Source organism: Mustela nivalis, assembly GCF_964662115.1.
Source record: "Mustela nivalis genome assembly, chromosome: 10".
NCBI lineage: Eukaryota > Metazoa > Chordata > Mammalia > Carnivora > Mustelidae > Mustela > Mustela nivalis.
Window position 1 is genome coordinate 70,512,210 of NC_139029.1, and position 18,331 is coordinate 70,530,540.

Consider the following 18,331-nt stretch of genomic DNA (forward strand, 5'->3'; position numbering starts at 1 on the left):
ACTAGATCAATTTATGTTGACTGATCAATAAATAAAGGCACAGGTGGGCCATTAACTATAGTTCCAAGGAATAGGCTGACCCAGATAACATCTTTTAGAGTGTTTTCTTTAACACACTATCATACTAACAGAGGTGGAAGATTGTTTTGTTTCCTTAAGACTAAGATATATATACACGGTCTGCTCTCTGTTTTCCAAGTGCAAACAGACTATAATTTAGACTGATCCCAAGTACCACAAAGGTGCCAATGTTTCAAGCAAAGGTTGTGAAGGTATATTTGTAAACTCACTGTCATTCTTGAAGTGATAAAGGACTGCTATAGCACTGCTGATATCTCATGTTTCAGCTTACCATGCCTGTTTAACTTTAGTTGCTTGAGAAGAATTATGTCTAATATGAGAGGAGTGTCTTTATTCTCTGATAGAGAATATTCTTTCTCTGATAGAGAATTATTCTTTTTCTAGGTGGTTGAATTCTGTAATGCACGTACCCACAACCAGGAAGCTCCAAACCTACAGAACCAAATGTGCAGCCTCAGAAGTGCGTGGGATGTAATCACAGACTCTGCTGACTTTAACCACAGCTTTCCCATGAATGGGACTGAGCTTCCGCCTCCTCCTGTGTTCTCCCTTGTTCAGGCCGGTAACAAAGTGGTGTGTCTAGTCCTAGATGTGTCCAGTAAGATGGCAGAGGTAATAATTTGAACCAAAATGACTGTAAGCCATTCTTGTTGGGGTTTTATTTGTTTTCTTTTTTTCTTTAATTCTTTTCATTTTCAGAGGTTAAGGGCAGAAGAGGAGAGGCCAAAGGTATGGAATTGTCATGCATTTCATCTTTTCTTGGGGACAGGAGGAACAAATTTAGAATGTAGGCCAGAAATTGAGATAAGGCAGATAAATGAAACCCACAGATAATCCCTAGCCCTGATTTTTTGCTACTAATTGAAACTTTTTTCCAACCAAGACCCTTTTACAAAACTCTGACGTGTAAGAGAATCTCTTGTCTGGCCATATTTTGCTCACTGGTACACAACCCTTGCTGAGGTAAGAAATGGTGAGTTTGCAAAGAGTGTACATATCCACTGTGTGTGCATTTTCCATGTCACCATGAATAGAAAACCATACCTCAGTCATGCAGGAAGCTCACAGCCTTCCAGAAAACCACTTCTGAAAACCCAGCACTCTCAGATAATGGTTAAAATTTTAGTCTCTCCTGGCTTCTTCACTTGCTGTCTATAATCAGGAGCAAAATAATCTTCCTGAACTGTTCTCTCATCTGTAAAATAGGGAGTATAATACCTACTTTTAGTGTTGTGACAGAATCAGCTTATACTAGTTCACTAGAGTCAACTGTTAAATTTTAGGAAATTTGCAAGCCAGTAGTTAAATATAGACATTATTAAAAATTAAACTCTGTAGATTTAGAGTTAAGTAACATATATTTTTTAAAAAACATAATACATGCTTAAAACTCATTACTTCCTGATTATTTTCCTACTATTTTTTACTGTTATCTATGACCAGAGTCAGTAAATAACAGTTCATGGGCCAAATTTGGCCCACCGCCTGTTTTTGCATAGCCCGTAGGCTACAAATGGATTTACCCTTTAAATGGCTTAGAAAAAAATCAAGAAAGTAATAATATTCCATGATATGTGAATAAATTACATGAATTTCAAATTTCAGTGTCCATCAATAAAACTGTATTGGAACACAGCAACACTCATTTATTTTCATCTTATCTCTGGCCACTTCAATGCTAAAACAGCAGAGTTGAGTAGTTGCAACAGAGACCATATGGCCCACCAAGCCTAAAACCTTTAACTTTCTGTCACTTTTCTGAAAATGTCTGGTGATCTCTGATCTATGCTCTTAAGATTATTTCTGGCCTGTTGTATATGTATGGTCTACTACTACACATCTCTTCCCCAACTCTGACTTCAGTGATGTCACAGTAACAGCTTGAAATCAGCCATGGTGGGAATATTTGCCCCACAGAAATTGTCAATTGCAACAAAGTCTCTCTCTTCTCTTTCTTTTGCCAGAAATCCAGTTTTTTAAGATACATTTTCCAGCATACCACCATCTACTTCATAAAGCTGCAGAGGGGGAATAAATGAGAAAATGAATATGAAGGTTTTGGTTCAGAAATGGTAGTTATTATTTTATTATAGTACTTATCCTAAGGAAGAGTTTATCCTCTTGTATTCTCTAGATCAACAGTCCCAGAAAATTTGCCTTTCTTGACTTGTTTCTGAAATATTAGGAGCTCCACTAATACATTCAGCATATGGATAGTTTTGTAATCCTGCTTGCCTGCAGTCGACTAGGGCATCATCTTTTAAAATATGGTCTCAGGGTAATTTATATTGGCTAGCTGCCTCTATTGAGGAAGAATAAGTACAGCGAAAGTGATCATTTTATTTGAGAGAAGACGTAAAGGAAGCAGAAGAGAAATAAGCCTAATGTCGTAGCAAAACAAGCTTCCTTCCCTTTTCCTGCCAATATTGTACTTGAACCAACATGGCCATTCATTCATTAGGTGCCTGTACTGTTCTGGCTTGGGGGATGCAAAGATGACAGAACATGGTCTGTGCTTCAAAATGCTCACAGTTTGGGGCACCTGGGTGGCTCATCTGGTTAAGTGTCTGTTCATTTCGGCTCAGGTCGTGATCTTAGGGTCATCAGATGGAGCCCCACAACAGGCTCCATGCTCATCAGGAAATCTGCTTGAGATTCTTTCCCTCTGTCCCACCCCCCCTACTCTCTCTCTCAAATAATCAAGTCTTTTAAAAATGCTCACAATCTAATGATGGATCCACAACGTGCACATGTGAATAAATATAATACAATGTGACAAGGCTCCAAAGAGGTGTGAGTTGCTGTGGGAACATTGATGAGGCAGTATCTAGTGCCGTAGAAGAAAGTAACTGAGAATGACTTCACTGAGAGAATGAACTTGGAGTTAATCTTGAAGAAGGAGGGAGGAGGTACTTGCTAGGTTAGATAATGTGAAGGAGAAAAAGGGAGGAAGGCCAGGGAAGGGATGAATTCGTGCAGTGGCCAACAGGCAAAATTAGAAAAATGTGTTTGGGGGAAGTACATTAGCTAGTGTGGTTATAACTAACATTGGATGTGTCTAAGGAAATGGCAGATAAGTTGGAGGGATAAAATGAACTGGAGAGAAATTTAAGACAGTGAGCTGATAGGACTTGTTCAAGAATATGGGGACTGATAACAGAGGGGTAATAAAAGACAGCTCTAGGCTTTTAGCTTAACTAGTTGGGAGTGGAAATCCTGATTAATAAGAGTGAATTAATTATAAAAAAGAATGATGACTTGATGACATGGTTAGCAAATAGGTGCTATTTACCGAGTGCTGGCTAGAAGTCCATTTTGCAGATGAGAAAACCGAAGCTACAAAAGATGAGCGATTTCTCTATGGTCACATAATTAGCAAAAGTTGAAGGCGGGAGTCAAAGTTCTTGCTTCATCCACTCTACCAACTTCTTCCCCAATACTGTATAAGAAACAGCATTTGGGAAGGGAGGCAATGAATTCAAAGTGTCTCAAGTTTGAGACACCTGTGGGATGTTAAATTGGTGATGTTTCCTAAGCAATGTGAAATGTAGGTCCAGATATTAAGGGAGATGTCTGGGTTGGAGACAGAGACTACAGTGATCCCTGAGCTGGTGGTCACTGCAGCTCAGCTTACTGCTCGCACAGCCTTCAGAACAAGTGACCCTGCTGAACATCAGGATTATCACCTGCCCAAACCTGGTCGTTAATACCACTCTTTAACTGGTTAACACTTTGAAGTATAACTGTACTGCCATATAAGTATCTCAGTTGATCCTCATAGCAATTCTATTTTCGTAAATAAGAAAAATACTATTATGCCCACTTTATAGATGAAGTGCCCAGTCTAAGATGACCACAGTAACAGAGCATAGTGAGAGCACACATATCCTAACTGCTACTTCTCTCTATTATCAGGTCTCTTTGCGGTGTTTCCTGTTACCCAGACTGGATTTTAAAAGAAGCAGTTACAAATCTGGTTTTAACTGGTTTCATAGATCTTTTAATTCTGAGTTGGAGAGAAAGAGTGGGATGATGTGTTCTTAGATAGTGGTAAATGTAAGCAGGGTTCTAAACCACGCCCCCCTCCTTGAAAAGCATTTATTTTTTGCAATTAATCAAACAAGATTCCAGCATTGCATCACACTTTATAGCTCAAAAAATTACAATCTGACATTGCTAAATGATTCGCATAAATATTTGCTGATGGAGTTGTTTAGTCATACTTTCATCTACAACCAAATGTTATTATTTTTCTTTCTTTTTTTTCCTTTTTGGGACATAGGCTGACAGACTCCTTAAACTGCAACAAGCAGCAGAATTCTACTTGATGCATATTGTTGAAATCCTTACCTTTGTGGGCATCGTCAGTTTCAACAGCAAAGGGGAGATCAGAGCCCAGCTACACCAAATTAACAGCAACGATGACCGAAAGCTGTTGGTTTCACATCTGCCTATGACTGTGTCAGCAGAAGCAGAAACCAGCATTTGCTCAGGGCTTAAGAAGGGATTTGAGGTACAGTAGAGCACCCCCTACCTCAAATCACCATCACTTTCTTTCCTTCATTTTGTGGCTATCTATTTTGGGGTTATCTGTTCTGATAACAGATTCTGATTTGGGGTTATCTGTTACAGTGTGGTCATAACAGCCTTAACTGTAAGAGAGTAGCGATGGATTATTTTAAGGTCAGGAACCATATCTTATTTAGCATTAAGCCCTATGTGTCTAGCAAAGTACCTGTCACGTAATAGTTGCTCAATAAATGCTTATTGAAGGAATGAGTAAATAAATAATAAATACAATGGTCAAGACTGGGGGACTTCAGCATCATCTGGACAATTTCTAACACTGTCCCTATCCATTCTGGGACTGTCCCAACTATAGCCATTTTTACTCGGGTTTTCTGGTCAAAATCAGCTTGTCTGTCTTCTGTGTGTAGTCATTCTAGACCTATCTAATTCTAATGCATAGTTAAGGTTGAGAACCACTGCTCTAAGTCCTCTTAGTGGTCATTCACTGGACATCAGAGGCAGTGATAATACATAAGAATGTGCCCCCATATCCTCTATCATGGACCCTATTCTAAACCAGGGGCATGCTGTGATGATTCGAACAGGAAGAGTCCCTCTCCACAAGCAAACCAGTAATGGCATGTAGGGTGACAAGTCCTGTGTCCTGGAATGGAGTGAGTTGAGGACGGAATGGGGATGGGCATGGAGAGCAGCAAGCCACAGAAGACCTCAAAGAGGCATATGCCTCACAGGTGGAGAATCTGGAATGAGTTAATTCTTCTGTTTAATAAGAAGATTTGAATTATATTTCCTTCTAAATGACTGGTACTCTGTGTTCAGGTGGTTGAAAAACTGAATGGAAAAGCCTATGGCTCTGTGATGATATTAGTGACTAGTGGAGATGATGAGCATGTTGGCAACTGTTTACTCACCGTGCTCAGCAGTGGTTCAACCATTCATTCCATTGCCCTGGGTTCATCTGTGGTTGAAAATCTAGAGGAATTATCACATCATACAGGTAAATATATTTCTACAAATTTATAGTTTAGAGTACTTCCTTCTAACTTGAATATTTAAAGCACAACCATGAAGCTCGGATTATGTCAATAAAATGTGTGGCCTAAGTGGAAAAAAAATAGAAACCGTTATCTTAAGGAAAACAACACAGAAATCATTGTTAAAATCTGCCAAAATTTTGCAGACTTTTTTTTTTTTTTTTTTTTTTTTAGAGAGGGAGAGAGAGAAGGGGGTGGGGAAGGGGTAGAAGGAGAGGAAGAGGGAGAAGAGAGAATCTCAAGCAGATTCCACTCCCAGTGGACTATCTCAAGACCTTGAGATCATGACCTGAGCCAAATCAAGAGTTGGACACCCAACCGAGACACCAAGGTGCCCCAAATTTTCCTGACTTTTAAATATTTTCCTTAGAAGGTGCCAATTATATAGATACAATGAAAATATAATTTTATCATTTCTTTGTTAAACCAATCTGATCATATATAATCACAGAGGTAAAAATTTTTAAGATTAAATGCACTAACTTCCATGATAAGGACACATAACATATTGTAAGATACATATTTTTTTGTTCCAAATGAGGCAAGAAATAATTTTATCTTATATTTCTTATAATTAATAAAAATGACTATTTCTGACCTAAAAACTGAAAACTGGATTTTATTGAATTATTATTGAAAGCAATGTTTTCAGAATATAAACGAAAATGTAAATATATAGCAATGATAGATAGCAATTACCCTAGGCTGTCTAGAAATTACTTTATTTACAAGAATATTTAATAAATATCTATCCTATACCAGATAGAGGCTTAGACCTTGACATTATGGCTGTGAACAAAACAGATAAAACCACTCACCTCTGCTGCTTACCATGTGGCCGGTAGGATACTATGCAAAGCAAGTCAAGCCCAACTCCTTCCCCATAAGAAAGGTTGTTGAAAAAGACCTAACGTGTTATTTTTTGTTTTATTTTATACATTTTAATAGTTAACATCCTAATCATGTATTTCAGGAGGTTTAAAGTTCTTTGTTCCAGATAACTCAAACTCCAACAGCATGATTGATGCGTTCAGTAGAATTTCTTCTGGAACCGGAGACATTTTTCAACAACATTTTCAGGTCAGGTTCTGCTTGGTGTTACACTTACAGACTGGGCTGGAGGGGCAGGGAGGAGGAAGCAAGAAAAATAGATGAATTTTGCAAACTGCCTCATTAATCTTATTTGAATACGTAGTAATTCTTGCACAGAAGGCTTTCTTTTTTTTAAGATTTTATTTATTTGACAGAGAGAAAGAGATCACAAGCAGGCAGAGAGGGAGAGGCAGGCAGAGAGAGGGGGGGAAGCAGGCTCCCTGCCAAGCAGAGAGCCCGACTAGGGCCCTGATCCCAGGACCCTGAAATCACTGACTCTGAAATCCCTGAGCAAAAGGCAGAGGCTCAACCCACTGAGCCACCCAGGCACCCAAACAGAAGGCTTATAATGAGCTTCTTGGTCTCACCAAAGCCCAGATTCACTTTTACCTGATGTCTGCTTTTCTTCACCCTAGGAGTAATCTCCAATTGCTATCTGGAAGCAGAGCGTGCTCCTTCCTAAAAGCTCAAAATGAGGGTGGAGGTGGGGTGGAAGTAAGGCCAAGAAGAAAAGTAAGAAACCGTGTCTTCAGTTTTAGTTCTATAATAACTTTCATCAGTCGTAATCTTTTACCATTTTTGGCTTCTTTAAAAACTTCTTTGAAGCTCCTCCCTCATATTAACAGTATCAACTATTTCATTAAATTCTAAAAAAATTTAAATATCTCTGACTACTGCAATTTACTAGACTTTGCTCACAAAGGCTTCCTCAAATCAAGCCATTTTCAAAGGGCCAGAGTTTTTCTAGGTGCTTTAAAGATATTTTGAACCTAACTGAGGGTTTGGACAAAATTTTATCTGCTGTTTCCTTACAGATGGTAAGTGAACCTGCTAAGTTAATGACTTGATGGGAAGAACGGAGGCAGTTAAATTATTGTTAGAAAATATTTAACATGAAGATTATGTGTACACTGTAAGGCAATAACCACAATTCCATCATTAGAAGTGAGAAAAGGTGAACCATAAATGAGAACATATATTATAAATTAGATTGCAATGGGCTCTTCCAAATAATCTACCATATAATTTCTTCTTTAATAATGTGAAATAAAAACAAATGTTCAAGAAAGTTTTTTAAAAATTTAACAAAATATTATTCATACGGCTCAAACTAGCCTCATGTTCCCAAACTTGGCCACCGCTCCCCAGTTATATGTCATTAACCTCACTAGACCTTGGGCAGAAACTATACCTAAATCCTTTTCAACAGCTCAGGCCCAGCACAGAATGTGTCCTGGTAGTCAGCAGTCCACAAACACTTGTAAAATAGACTTCAACGAATAATCCACAGTGTTTCTGCTGTCATCTACCAAAAATTTTACATGCTTCCAAGTTTGAGCAGTATTACAGAACATTACACAGCATGTTTATTTAATAAATAAAAATTTTCCAAGTTATTTACTGACTTGTGTCTGTTGTGACTACACAGTGATTAAGTGTGGGGTCTCTGATGTCAGCTTGCCTGGGCTCTATCCCAGTGTCGACTCCTTGCCATGTGACAACTGGACACAGGACTTCTCTAAGCTGCGGTCTTCTCATCTGTGGATGTGGATAACAAAAGTACTCACCTCAGAGGGTTTTCATGAGGATTAAGTGAGATAATATATGTAAAGCATTTCGCACAGTGCTGTCATGGGCTTGCACTCTGTATGTGTTGTATGCATACACACACACGTGTGTGCACATGGCTTATGGTGAATGGTTAAATAATTATGTTAATGTACCCAAGCCCCCTGAAACTCAGTGTTTTATTCCTTATTAAAATATATAAAAGTAGGGGTGCCCAGGTGGCTCCATCATTTGAGAGTTGGCTTGATCTCAGCTCAGGTCTTGATTTCAGAGTCATGAGTTTAAGCCTCCCACTAGGCTCTGTGCCCATAAAAGTATCTGAAGAGATAATGTATAAATTAAACCCTTCGGCACACTCACAAACAAAAAAATTTTAAGAAGCTTGTTATTATAATTGCTGAGGCTAATGTTGATTTGGATGAGAACTAGTATGAGAACAGCTAAAATCTCTCCGTAAAAAATAACGAAGGGACACTTGCATTAACTGTAATATAATATTTTATATCTTTTGTACTCCTATAGTATACAATATTTTGCTTTGGCAAGGTGTTTTTATGAAAAGTAATTTATCTAAATATCGTACATGTCAATAAATTATTTTTATTTTTGCCCAGTTATTTGTGTTTGCCCAGAAATAAAGAAAAAGATGAAAAGTTTATGCTTACACTAGAAACTTTCACATATATGTGTATTTCCTCAAACAGCTCCAAAGTACAGGTGAAAATGTTAAACCTCACCATCAATTGAAAGACTCTGTGATTGTGGATAACAGTGTGGGCAATGACACTACCTTTCTAGTCACATGGCAGACCAGTGGCCCCCCTGAGATTTTATTACTTGATCCTAATGGAAGAAAATACTACACAAATAATTTTGCCACCAATCCATCTTTGCAGACTGCTTGTCTCTGTGTTCCAGGAACTGCTGAGGTAGGTACTGTGAGCTTGTTCATAATGATGACTCGTAATTAAGTACATAACTTTCAGTTGAATCACGTAATTAAGTGTACTTTATAAAGAAATCCTATTCTGATCAAAATTTTACTTTAAATTCATACAAACACATTTTGTGAATGTTAAAAATTAAGAGAAACAACTAAGGTATATTCAAAACATCAAATAATGGATATCAAAGTCTTCTCTCTTCAATAGTAGAAATTAACATGTGCATAGTACAAATAATTTTTTTGCTTAATTTCTTCTTTGCAAAATTCATTTATAATATGAATATATGCAATACATGTTTTTGAGAATCTGCTATGTGCTGGGTCTTGTTCTGGGTGCTTTACAATAAAATACCCTGGTAGGAATGAGAACAGCGTACTCAGCATACAGGAATGATGCACAGGCTTTGGGGGAAGGTGACTGCTTCTTGAAGTAGAAACATCAAAATGGAAATATGAAGGATAAAGGAGGCCAGAGGTGTCAACGACATTCTCAGCAGAGGAAATAGCACATAGAAAGGCTCAGAAAAAGAGAATATAGCTCTTCATAGAACTACAAGTAGGTCAACATGGATGAACTACACAGCAGCATGGAAGGTAGAGATTTAGGGGAAAGAAAGAGAGGAAGTGATGAGGTTAGACACAAACAGGAGCCATGTCAGCAAGGGCTCTGTATACCCATAAAAGCAAGAAGAGCTTGAGTCCTAAAGCGAAACAGAACCACTAGTGGTTCTCAGTGGGGTGGTGAATTAACAAGGTCCATTCGTACACTGCCCAAGTGCAGTCCTTCCTCAGCACTATTGGTTCTCTTGGGTCCCAGATCCCTGTTGCAGCCTCTGCTGGGGCTTCCCTGCATCTGGGCTTCATCTCTACCCCACTGATTCTTCTGAAGCATGCATCTGATTAAACCTATCTCCTATTCAAAACTCATTGGTGGTCTCAGGATAAAATCCATGTGATTACTGATATATATCAGGCCACTTATGTTATGACTTTTGCCCAAGCTAATTTCTTAACCCTCTTCCCAAACACTTTCTGCTCTGCTCCTCCTTACTTTTTTCTCAACTCATCATGTTCTTTCCACATCATGTTCTTTGTATAAAAACCAAGAACACTTTACCTATTTTTTTGCCTTTGCCTGACCTCTTAGTCTGCATTAGGTGCCCTGTAGCAAAACAAACATTACATCCAAAGAGAAGGTTTTGATATGGAAATTTGTATTGAGTGTCTGTTACTGATGTTATGATTATTAAAAAAGAAAGAAAGAAAGAAAAGAATAAATAGATGATCTTAATACTTGAATTATGACCTCAGAGGAAAATGGCCAAGCACATGAATCCCAATGAAGTAGGCTGGGTAGGGTGTGGTAGCATCTTTACTTTCCACATTGAGTCAAAACTTAACCACTTGCTGTTTTCTCTTTCCTCTCAAGCTCTACTGTGTTCCCCCTGTTACTTCTAGGGTTTAATAAGAAGCAACAGTGGGATGTGTGGGTAGCTCAGTCAGTTGGGCCACCAACTCTTGGTTTAGGCTCAGTTCATGATCTCACGGTTATGAGACAGAGCCCTGCATTAGGCTCCGTGCTGAGTGTGGAGCCTACTTGAGAGTCTCTCTCTCCCCCCCACCATGTGCCCCTCCCCCCACTTGTGCATGCTCACTCTCTCTCTCTCTCTTTCTTTCTCTCTCTAAAAATTAAAAATAAAAAAAAAAGCAACAGCAAGAATGGGAAAAAAGGATATTTATATTAATCTTATCCAAAGAACAAATTTCTGTTATTTGTAGTTTAAGCTTTTTTTTTTCTTTCTTTCTGATATTCTTTTGCAGGTTTTCCCCAGGCTACCTAGACAGGTAAAAGACAATGGTAGTTAGAAATATTTCTATATATTCCTCAACACAGACATTGTAGAATACTGGTTTATTAAAAAACTGTATTCCATTTCTTGGTCTGCAGTAGTGTATGTGGGTTTTGTTGCTTGAGATTTCTGGATATCAGGGTGGGGGTTGAAGGACATGAAAGGAAGGAAGGATACTATTGCTTTTTAATCGAATTCACATAAATCATAATCATCGACTTAGCTTACTATAATTTTTTCAATTGTAGAAAAGGAATAAAAACATTGAAATTTCTTTTGGGTGAAGAGGCTCAAATTAATATTTACAAAATCCTTTGAAGCCAGACACATCATCATTTTCTAAAAATGTGAATTAAAATATGTCTTCCCTACAAAGAAGTTCATGGTATAATTCCCTAAAGAGTTACCTAACAATAAAAGTGGGTTGTTCTGTGAAAGCCATGTAAACAGTGAATTGTTATCCCTTAACAGATCTTACTTTTCCTGACATTCTTCTGTAGTTAATTCAGAAGATACAGCATCAACAAAATAAGGTTAAAACCCCTAGGAGCTTAGACTTATGTGCTAAAATTAAGGGTTGGTTTTTTCCTTCACATGTGACAAAACAAAAAGACTTTGTTTTGCAGCCTGGGCTCTGGACCTACACTCTGAACAATACCCACCATTCTCGTCAAGCCTTGAAAGTGACAGTGACCTCTCGTGCCTCCAGCTCAGCCAGGCCCCCCGCTACTGTGGAAGCCTTTGTGGAAAGAGATAGCACCCGTTTCCCCCATCCAGTGATGATTTATGCAAATGTGAGAAAGGGGATTTATCCCATTCTTAATGCCACTGTAACCGCTATAATTGAGCCAGAGGCTGCAGACCCTGTTGCACTGGACCTTTTTGACAATGGAGCAGGTAACTAGGAATGTCATGTCGTTTTTGTCTTTTTTCGCGTTCTCAAGAGCTGTTGTTGTGTTATGATGCTGCCGTATCAATCTTAAACTTATCTGTAAAAGTCCTTCAATTCGATTCTTTTTCTCATCGAATCATTTGAGATTTTCAAGTCCTGAAGAGAGTCACTGACGTACTGAGTAGTTATGGGTCCCAGCTGCACAAGGAAAGAGAATGTGAACTCGGGAAGTGTCCTTCAGGTTCCTTGGTGTGGCTGTGGGGTGGACAAAAGGGTGGGAGGAAGTAGCTTGACACCTAGGTCTTAGTTTCTGTTTGGCCAGTGACACTAGCAGCTCATCGAGGTCACAGAGAACAGGCTTTTATGTCCTCGGGACATGGCCATATTCCTCTAAGGTTTGCCAGCTGTATTATTCACTGAAATAACAAGATTGGACAATTAAAATAGCAAATGAAAACTCAAGAAGTAAGATGCAGTGGTGATCTCCTCAGGCCCAGGAGTGAAGGGAAAATTGGAAACTGCTTGTATGACCCAGGAGATAACCCCAGACTATTCTTTAGCCAAGCAGCAGGGATGATAAGAGGGAAGAGCCAGTGTGTTTATGAGTTTACATGTGTGATTTGTTCACAAGATGATCAGGCCAGCAAGCCTAGCGGAATCATGATGGAGGTTTTCCCACCACTGGGAAAACAAAGTCAAAGAAAGAAAAAAAACAAACCCTGCTTCAAGCACTCATTCTGCACATGGAGTTCAGAACCTCGTCATCACACCTCACACACAGCACAGCATCAGGCCGGGAAATAGCAGCTTCTAGACTCTTTCTGACTCTTTTTGACTTAAAAACAAACTCCTTTGTTGTTTTATCCTTTCTGTTCTGTTCTTTACCTAAATTAAATTCTCAGAAGGACAACAGAATCTCAGAATCTATGTGGGTAGCCACAAGTGTTTGATCTCCTAATAAACCACACTCCTGCACTCTGGTGTTTGAAAGATAATGATTTTTCAAGAGTCTTGGTTTTGGCAAGCTGCTAGCATCTTGCTATGGCAATCCCCTATGATGTCTGTGAGACAAAAGTTCATTCAAAGGATTTTAGTTCAAATCTACCTCAGAGGATCAGCAGAGAAGTCCTCTCATTTTGCCTGTTGAAATGGATCCAAATGAATGTCTCGTGCTCTGATTGCTTATCCATGGCCACACCTTTTAGTTTCTGTATATAGTCCAAAAATACACTTTGCAGAACGCTTCTCCTTTGCTTCAACCTGTGGGCTAGCCTGGAGAATAGATCCTGTTCTCTTAGGAGAGATCACCTGGGTCAACCCAGCAGCTTTTATATTTATTCCCTGGAACCATTTCATTTATTTGATGTCTAAATTTATACTCTAGGGGTGCCTGGTGGCTCAGTTGATTAAGGGTCAGACTCTTGATTGTGGCTCAGGTAATGATCTCAGCCTGATGAGATCAAGCCCAGTGTTGGGTATGCGCTGGGCATGGAGCCTACTTAAGATTCTCTCTCTCCCCCTCTCCCTCTGTCCCTCCTCCTGCTCACACTCTTTCACTCAAAAAAATATTATACTCTAATGAAAGAAACAATGGAAAGTATTGCCTAGGCACGAATGTATAAATTTAGGTCCCCCCCCCATACTTAACACATAGCTAAAACTTATTTTTATAATGGAAGTAGTATTTATATGCTGTTAGATTCATGAACAATAATAAAATGTACACTTATGAAGTGCCTTATAATTTAAAATGTGCTTTCTCGTGAACACTCTGAGATTAAAAAATGCAACAGTCTTGTGAGATAAGTTGCCCCTGCTTTATAGATGTAGAAACTGTGGGTCAGAGAGATTATTTCACCGCTACTACTTCATGAATCCAGACCTTAAAACCAAGTCCCACGACCTCCAAGCTAGTGTTCTTTCCCATTTCTTTCTGAATCAGGGATTAAAAGAGGTGGATGTAGTAACTGTGGCTTGGAGAGATTTTCCTTTATCATTTCTTAACAAATAGATTGACCTAATTAACCAGTAAACCACTAAATACCAAGATTTTATTTCTTTCCAATAGATAAAAAATTTTTAGACCTATTATGAGAATAAGTTGCTCAGCACTTTTTATTTTAATTCAATATACTCCTACTTTTCTCACGTTAAGGAGTAGCCCTGCCTTTGCAGTGGGGAGTTGAGAGCACTTTAGTAGTGATACAGAGCTAGGGGCCAAGGCAGAGTGTGTGGTGTGAACTGACTCCAAGATAGGACAAGCCATTTGCCTGGGGGTGGGGGCGGGGCGGGCGACTGCACTTGAAGAGTGAATGTGTTCTGCACTTGGGCTAAGCTATACCTTGCACTGCTGTCCTGAAGTCTGGGCCTCCCCAGTATTCAGCCATGGACTTGGTTCGCAATTGAACTGCTCTTTAAGGAAAGTCTAGCACTGGCCAAGCTTTCCAAATGCCTCCTGAAGCAAATTACAGTGGATGGAACCAAAGCCTGTCAAACCCCAAGCCAGCAAACCCCTCAGAATCTAGAACAACAGTTCCATGTACCCACTAATGAGGAAATTAATTTCACATTACCTTTTAAACTACCAGATTTTTTTTCATCAGGGCTCTAGGGTGTTTATAAATCCCTTGAAATTATATGAAATGTGTATATATGCATCTATATTTATTTCCTGGAACAGAATAGCTTTTATCTTAAAGAGTCTATAACCATAAGCAAAAAGAATATGTTTGATTTCCATGAGAAACTAGTATTTTCAGTGGTAAGAAGGAGAGCTCTAAACTTAATTATTAAATGTTTTATTAGCACTGAAGCCCAATTCATTCACCTTCAGAAAATAATTTTTTACAAGTTAAGGAATCACAGGGAGAAGCTAAGGAACTGTTGGATTTTAATATTAAAAGTAGCTATGACCATGACTGGATTTGCTAAAATGGGAAGAAAGAATCAGTGTAAAGCTTATTATTTAATGATTTAATCAAATATTAGTAATCAACTGTGATGACAAGTGGTGATATTGAGCTTTCTTTTTATATATGCAGGTGCTGATATTATAAAAAATGATGGAATTTACTCAAGATATTTTTTCTCCTTTGCTGCAAATGGTAGATATAGCTTGAAAGTGCATGTCAGTCACTCCCCCAGCCTAAGCGGCCTAGCCTATTCTATTCCAGGCAGTCGTGCTATGTACGTACCAGGTTACATAGCAAATGGTAAGAATCATGAGCACCATTATTTGAGTAACATCATTATATATATATATATATCTGGGTGTATGTGTGTGTGTGCGTGTGTGTGTGTGTGTGTGTGTGTGAGAGAGAGAGAGAGAGAGAGAGAGAGAGAGTAAGAAGAGAATGAGAAAGAGAGATGGAATTTCAAAACCCTTTATGTTTGGGGTGCCTGGGTGGCTCAGTGGGTTAAGCCTCTGCCTTCGGCTCAGGTCATGATCTTAGGGTCCTGGGATCAAGCCCCACATCGGGCTCTCTGCTCCCACATCGGGCTCTCTGCTCAGCGGGGAGCCTGCTTCCCCCTCTCTTCTGCCTGCCTCTCTGCCTACTTGTGATCTCTCTCTATATATCAAATAAAATTTTTTAAAAAACCCTTTATGCTTAAGTAATATATAATTTGTGCTATCTCTTCAATCCTCAGTGATTCAAAGTAGTCAATCAGGAAGGCAATAGATAACTCCCACAGATATTTGGTATATTCATTTTAGTCATTATTTTGACCTCTTTCTTGTGGCTGTTTCATCAAAATTATTGACAATTAAAAGAAATTTATTGATTTTTTTTCTCACTCACAGCTCCTGTATTTCCTCTATCGAGGTTTAGGCAAGAAAAAGAGGCAAAAGTTGATAGCAGTTGAAAGAAGGAAGCAAACAGCCCAAACAATCCACACAAAAATGAGTTCCTGAATAAATGTGAATTTGGATGTTACAGACAACTGACTGATTCCTGAAGATGTGCTTCTTCCTTTAAGGGAAAAGTACCAAATAAATAGAAGATATACGTCTTTTCTTAACACCATTGTTATAGTTCCTGAAGGGAAGCAGTGGTTAAAGTATTTAGTGGCACGAAAACAGAGCAGCTCCCATTATCTAATGAAGTGTGTGAAGAATGAAGACAAACAAAAATACTCTGTAATCATTTTAAACAATCTCAGAAAGCATTTCTTAACATTCTTATTTCCAAAACTGCAGAATCTTTATGAACACTTTTCATGAATTTTAGCAGCTTATAACTAATCATAACTATTCCATATACATGATTCCATATTTTTGGTTTTTAAGTACCCTTAAGTAGAAAATACTCAAGATGCTCCAGTGAATTTGCATCTCCTGATAATTTTAGTTTTGCCTAAAATATAATTTACTTTCCTGTGTATTTACTTTGGTTTACATCAAAACCTGTGTAAATCAAATTGCAAGGTAACATGGCTTTACAGCGTGGATATGATTTCACATATAGATATAATACTTTAGTTATAAATAAATATCCCTTCTTTCATTTATACCTCAAACGTATTTGAAGGCTTACTAGGTGATAGGCTTAGTCCTAGGAACTTGGGATGGCCAGCAGAATAAGACTTGATTCCTACTGAAGAGCTTGAAGGCTTCCTTTTTGTCTGGTATCTTTCTAAAATCTATGAGTCTGAAGGATACATATATCAGCATCTAATATACAGTGAGACTGGAAAAGTAATATTCAACTGTATTTTTTATTTGTGTATTTTGTAGAGGCTCTGAGCAGCACAGAAAGAAAAAGGTAGACTTCCCTAGGCATGTCTACTAAATATAACATTCACTTTATCAGTTCACTTTTAGAAGACCACTTTGAGCACACACTTCATTAAATAATGGGAGCTGCTCTATTTTCATGCCACCAAATCTCCAGACACAAGAGTGCACCCTTCTCCTCTCCAAAGGCCAGTGTCTCTGCTGGATCTGCTCTGGATCCCATCCAGAGGCCTTGAGAGCTCACCCTTTCATGGTCCCACTCTACCGACCCGTCTGAGCAGCATTCAAGCATGAATTATCATCCCATATTTTTAAAAAAATTTATTGTTTGTCTCCCTTCAGATACTGTCCACCTCCCTGTCATCAACTTCCTTGACATTAGTCTAAACTTGCTGCCGACATTTTCTCACCTCCAATTTTGACTTTGTTCACCGCAATCTGACTTCCACCCAAGCTCTAGCCCTAGTCACCTGTGACCACTCTGCTGTTAAGTCCAAAGAATATATGTCAGTTCTCAGCAGTGTCTGTCACAACTGATTGATTTTGTCTTTGTCATCTCTTGGCTTCTACAATTACCTCTTATGCTCTGGATTTTCTTTTTTTTTTTTTTTTGGATGGTGGGGGAGTCAGGCTCCTTTTCTGGCTCCTCCTTTTCTATCAAGCCTCTAAGTGTTGGCAGTTCTCAGAGCTCAGGTCTAAACTTCTTACCCTATCACCTGGAGCCACTCTGCCTGGGTTCGGAACCTCGCTCCTCCATCTACTGCTAGCTGTGTGGCTTTGGGCAAGTTACTTAGTTTCTGTTTGCTTCAGCTGCATCATCTTGAAAAGGGGGGCTGTAATAACTGTACTCTCCTCTAGCATTGCTAGGAAAATTAGTCGATACATGTAAGATAAATAAGTACCTGGCAAGTAATGATCCAGGGACTCAGTAAATGCTATTGATCATTACAGTTGAAATTGTTATTAGGTAACCTCATTAACCCGTATGGGTTTAATAATATCTATAGGCTAATAACTTCCCAATTCATAAGTTTAAAATTATTAAATCTAAATAAAATCTCTTTTTTGAGCTAGAAATCCATGTCTAACTGGCTCCTTGTCATCTTCAAATAGATATTTTAAAGGAATCACAAACCAGTCTCCTTCCCTTTAGCTTGCTTCTCCTTCCAAGTTGCTCATTTTAGAAATCTGGGAGCGGTTTCTTTTTCTCTTCTTTCTTTCTTTCTTTTTTTTTTTTTTTTCCTACCAACTTTCTCTCCTTCACCATTCCATACTCAAACCTATCACCAGCTTGTATTGGTTTTATTTCCAAATCACATCTCAAACTGCCTACTTCTGTCCTCCTCCCCACTGCCGTCACCCAGCCCACCCTGCCATTTTACCCTGTCTGGACTGTTGCAGTGGCTATCTCAACAGCCCAGTGTTTGCCCATTCTCTAATGAGAGCAGCCACAGTGACCTGTTAGGAAGAAATGGGGTCATGTCACTGCCCTGCTTCCCCACAGTTTGTAAGATTAAACTCTAAAATCATTAGAGTAGGTTGCAAGGGCCTCTACGAGCCTCTATGAGTCTTCTCTGGTCTTATCTCAAACTACTTGCCTCC

General features: G+C 38.8%; 1 protein-coding gene across 1 annotated transcript in view; it reads left to right on the plus strand.

Annotated features, from left to right (window-relative positions):
• CLCA2 (chloride channel accessory 2) overlaps window positions 1-18,331 on the plus strand; it is a 36,773-nt gene that overhangs the window by 9,235 nt on the left and 9,207 nt on the right. The window contains exons 6-13 of the mRNA XM_082686697.1: window positions 466-693; window positions 4,364-4,594; window positions 5,431-5,608; window positions 6,619-6,725; window positions 9,011-9,235; window positions 11,729-11,999; window positions 15,036-15,295; window positions 15,797-15,824. Of these exons, the coding sequence (XP_082542823.1) occupies window positions 466-693; window positions 4,364-4,594; window positions 5,431-5,608; window positions 6,619-6,725; window positions 9,011-9,235; window positions 11,729-11,999; window positions 15,036-15,295; window positions 15,797-15,824 (1,528 nt within the window). The remainder of the gene's footprint in view (window positions 1-465; window positions 694-4,363; window positions 4,595-5,430; window positions 5,609-6,618; window positions 6,726-9,010; window positions 9,236-11,728; window positions 12,000-15,035; window positions 15,296-15,796; window positions 15,825-18,331) is intronic.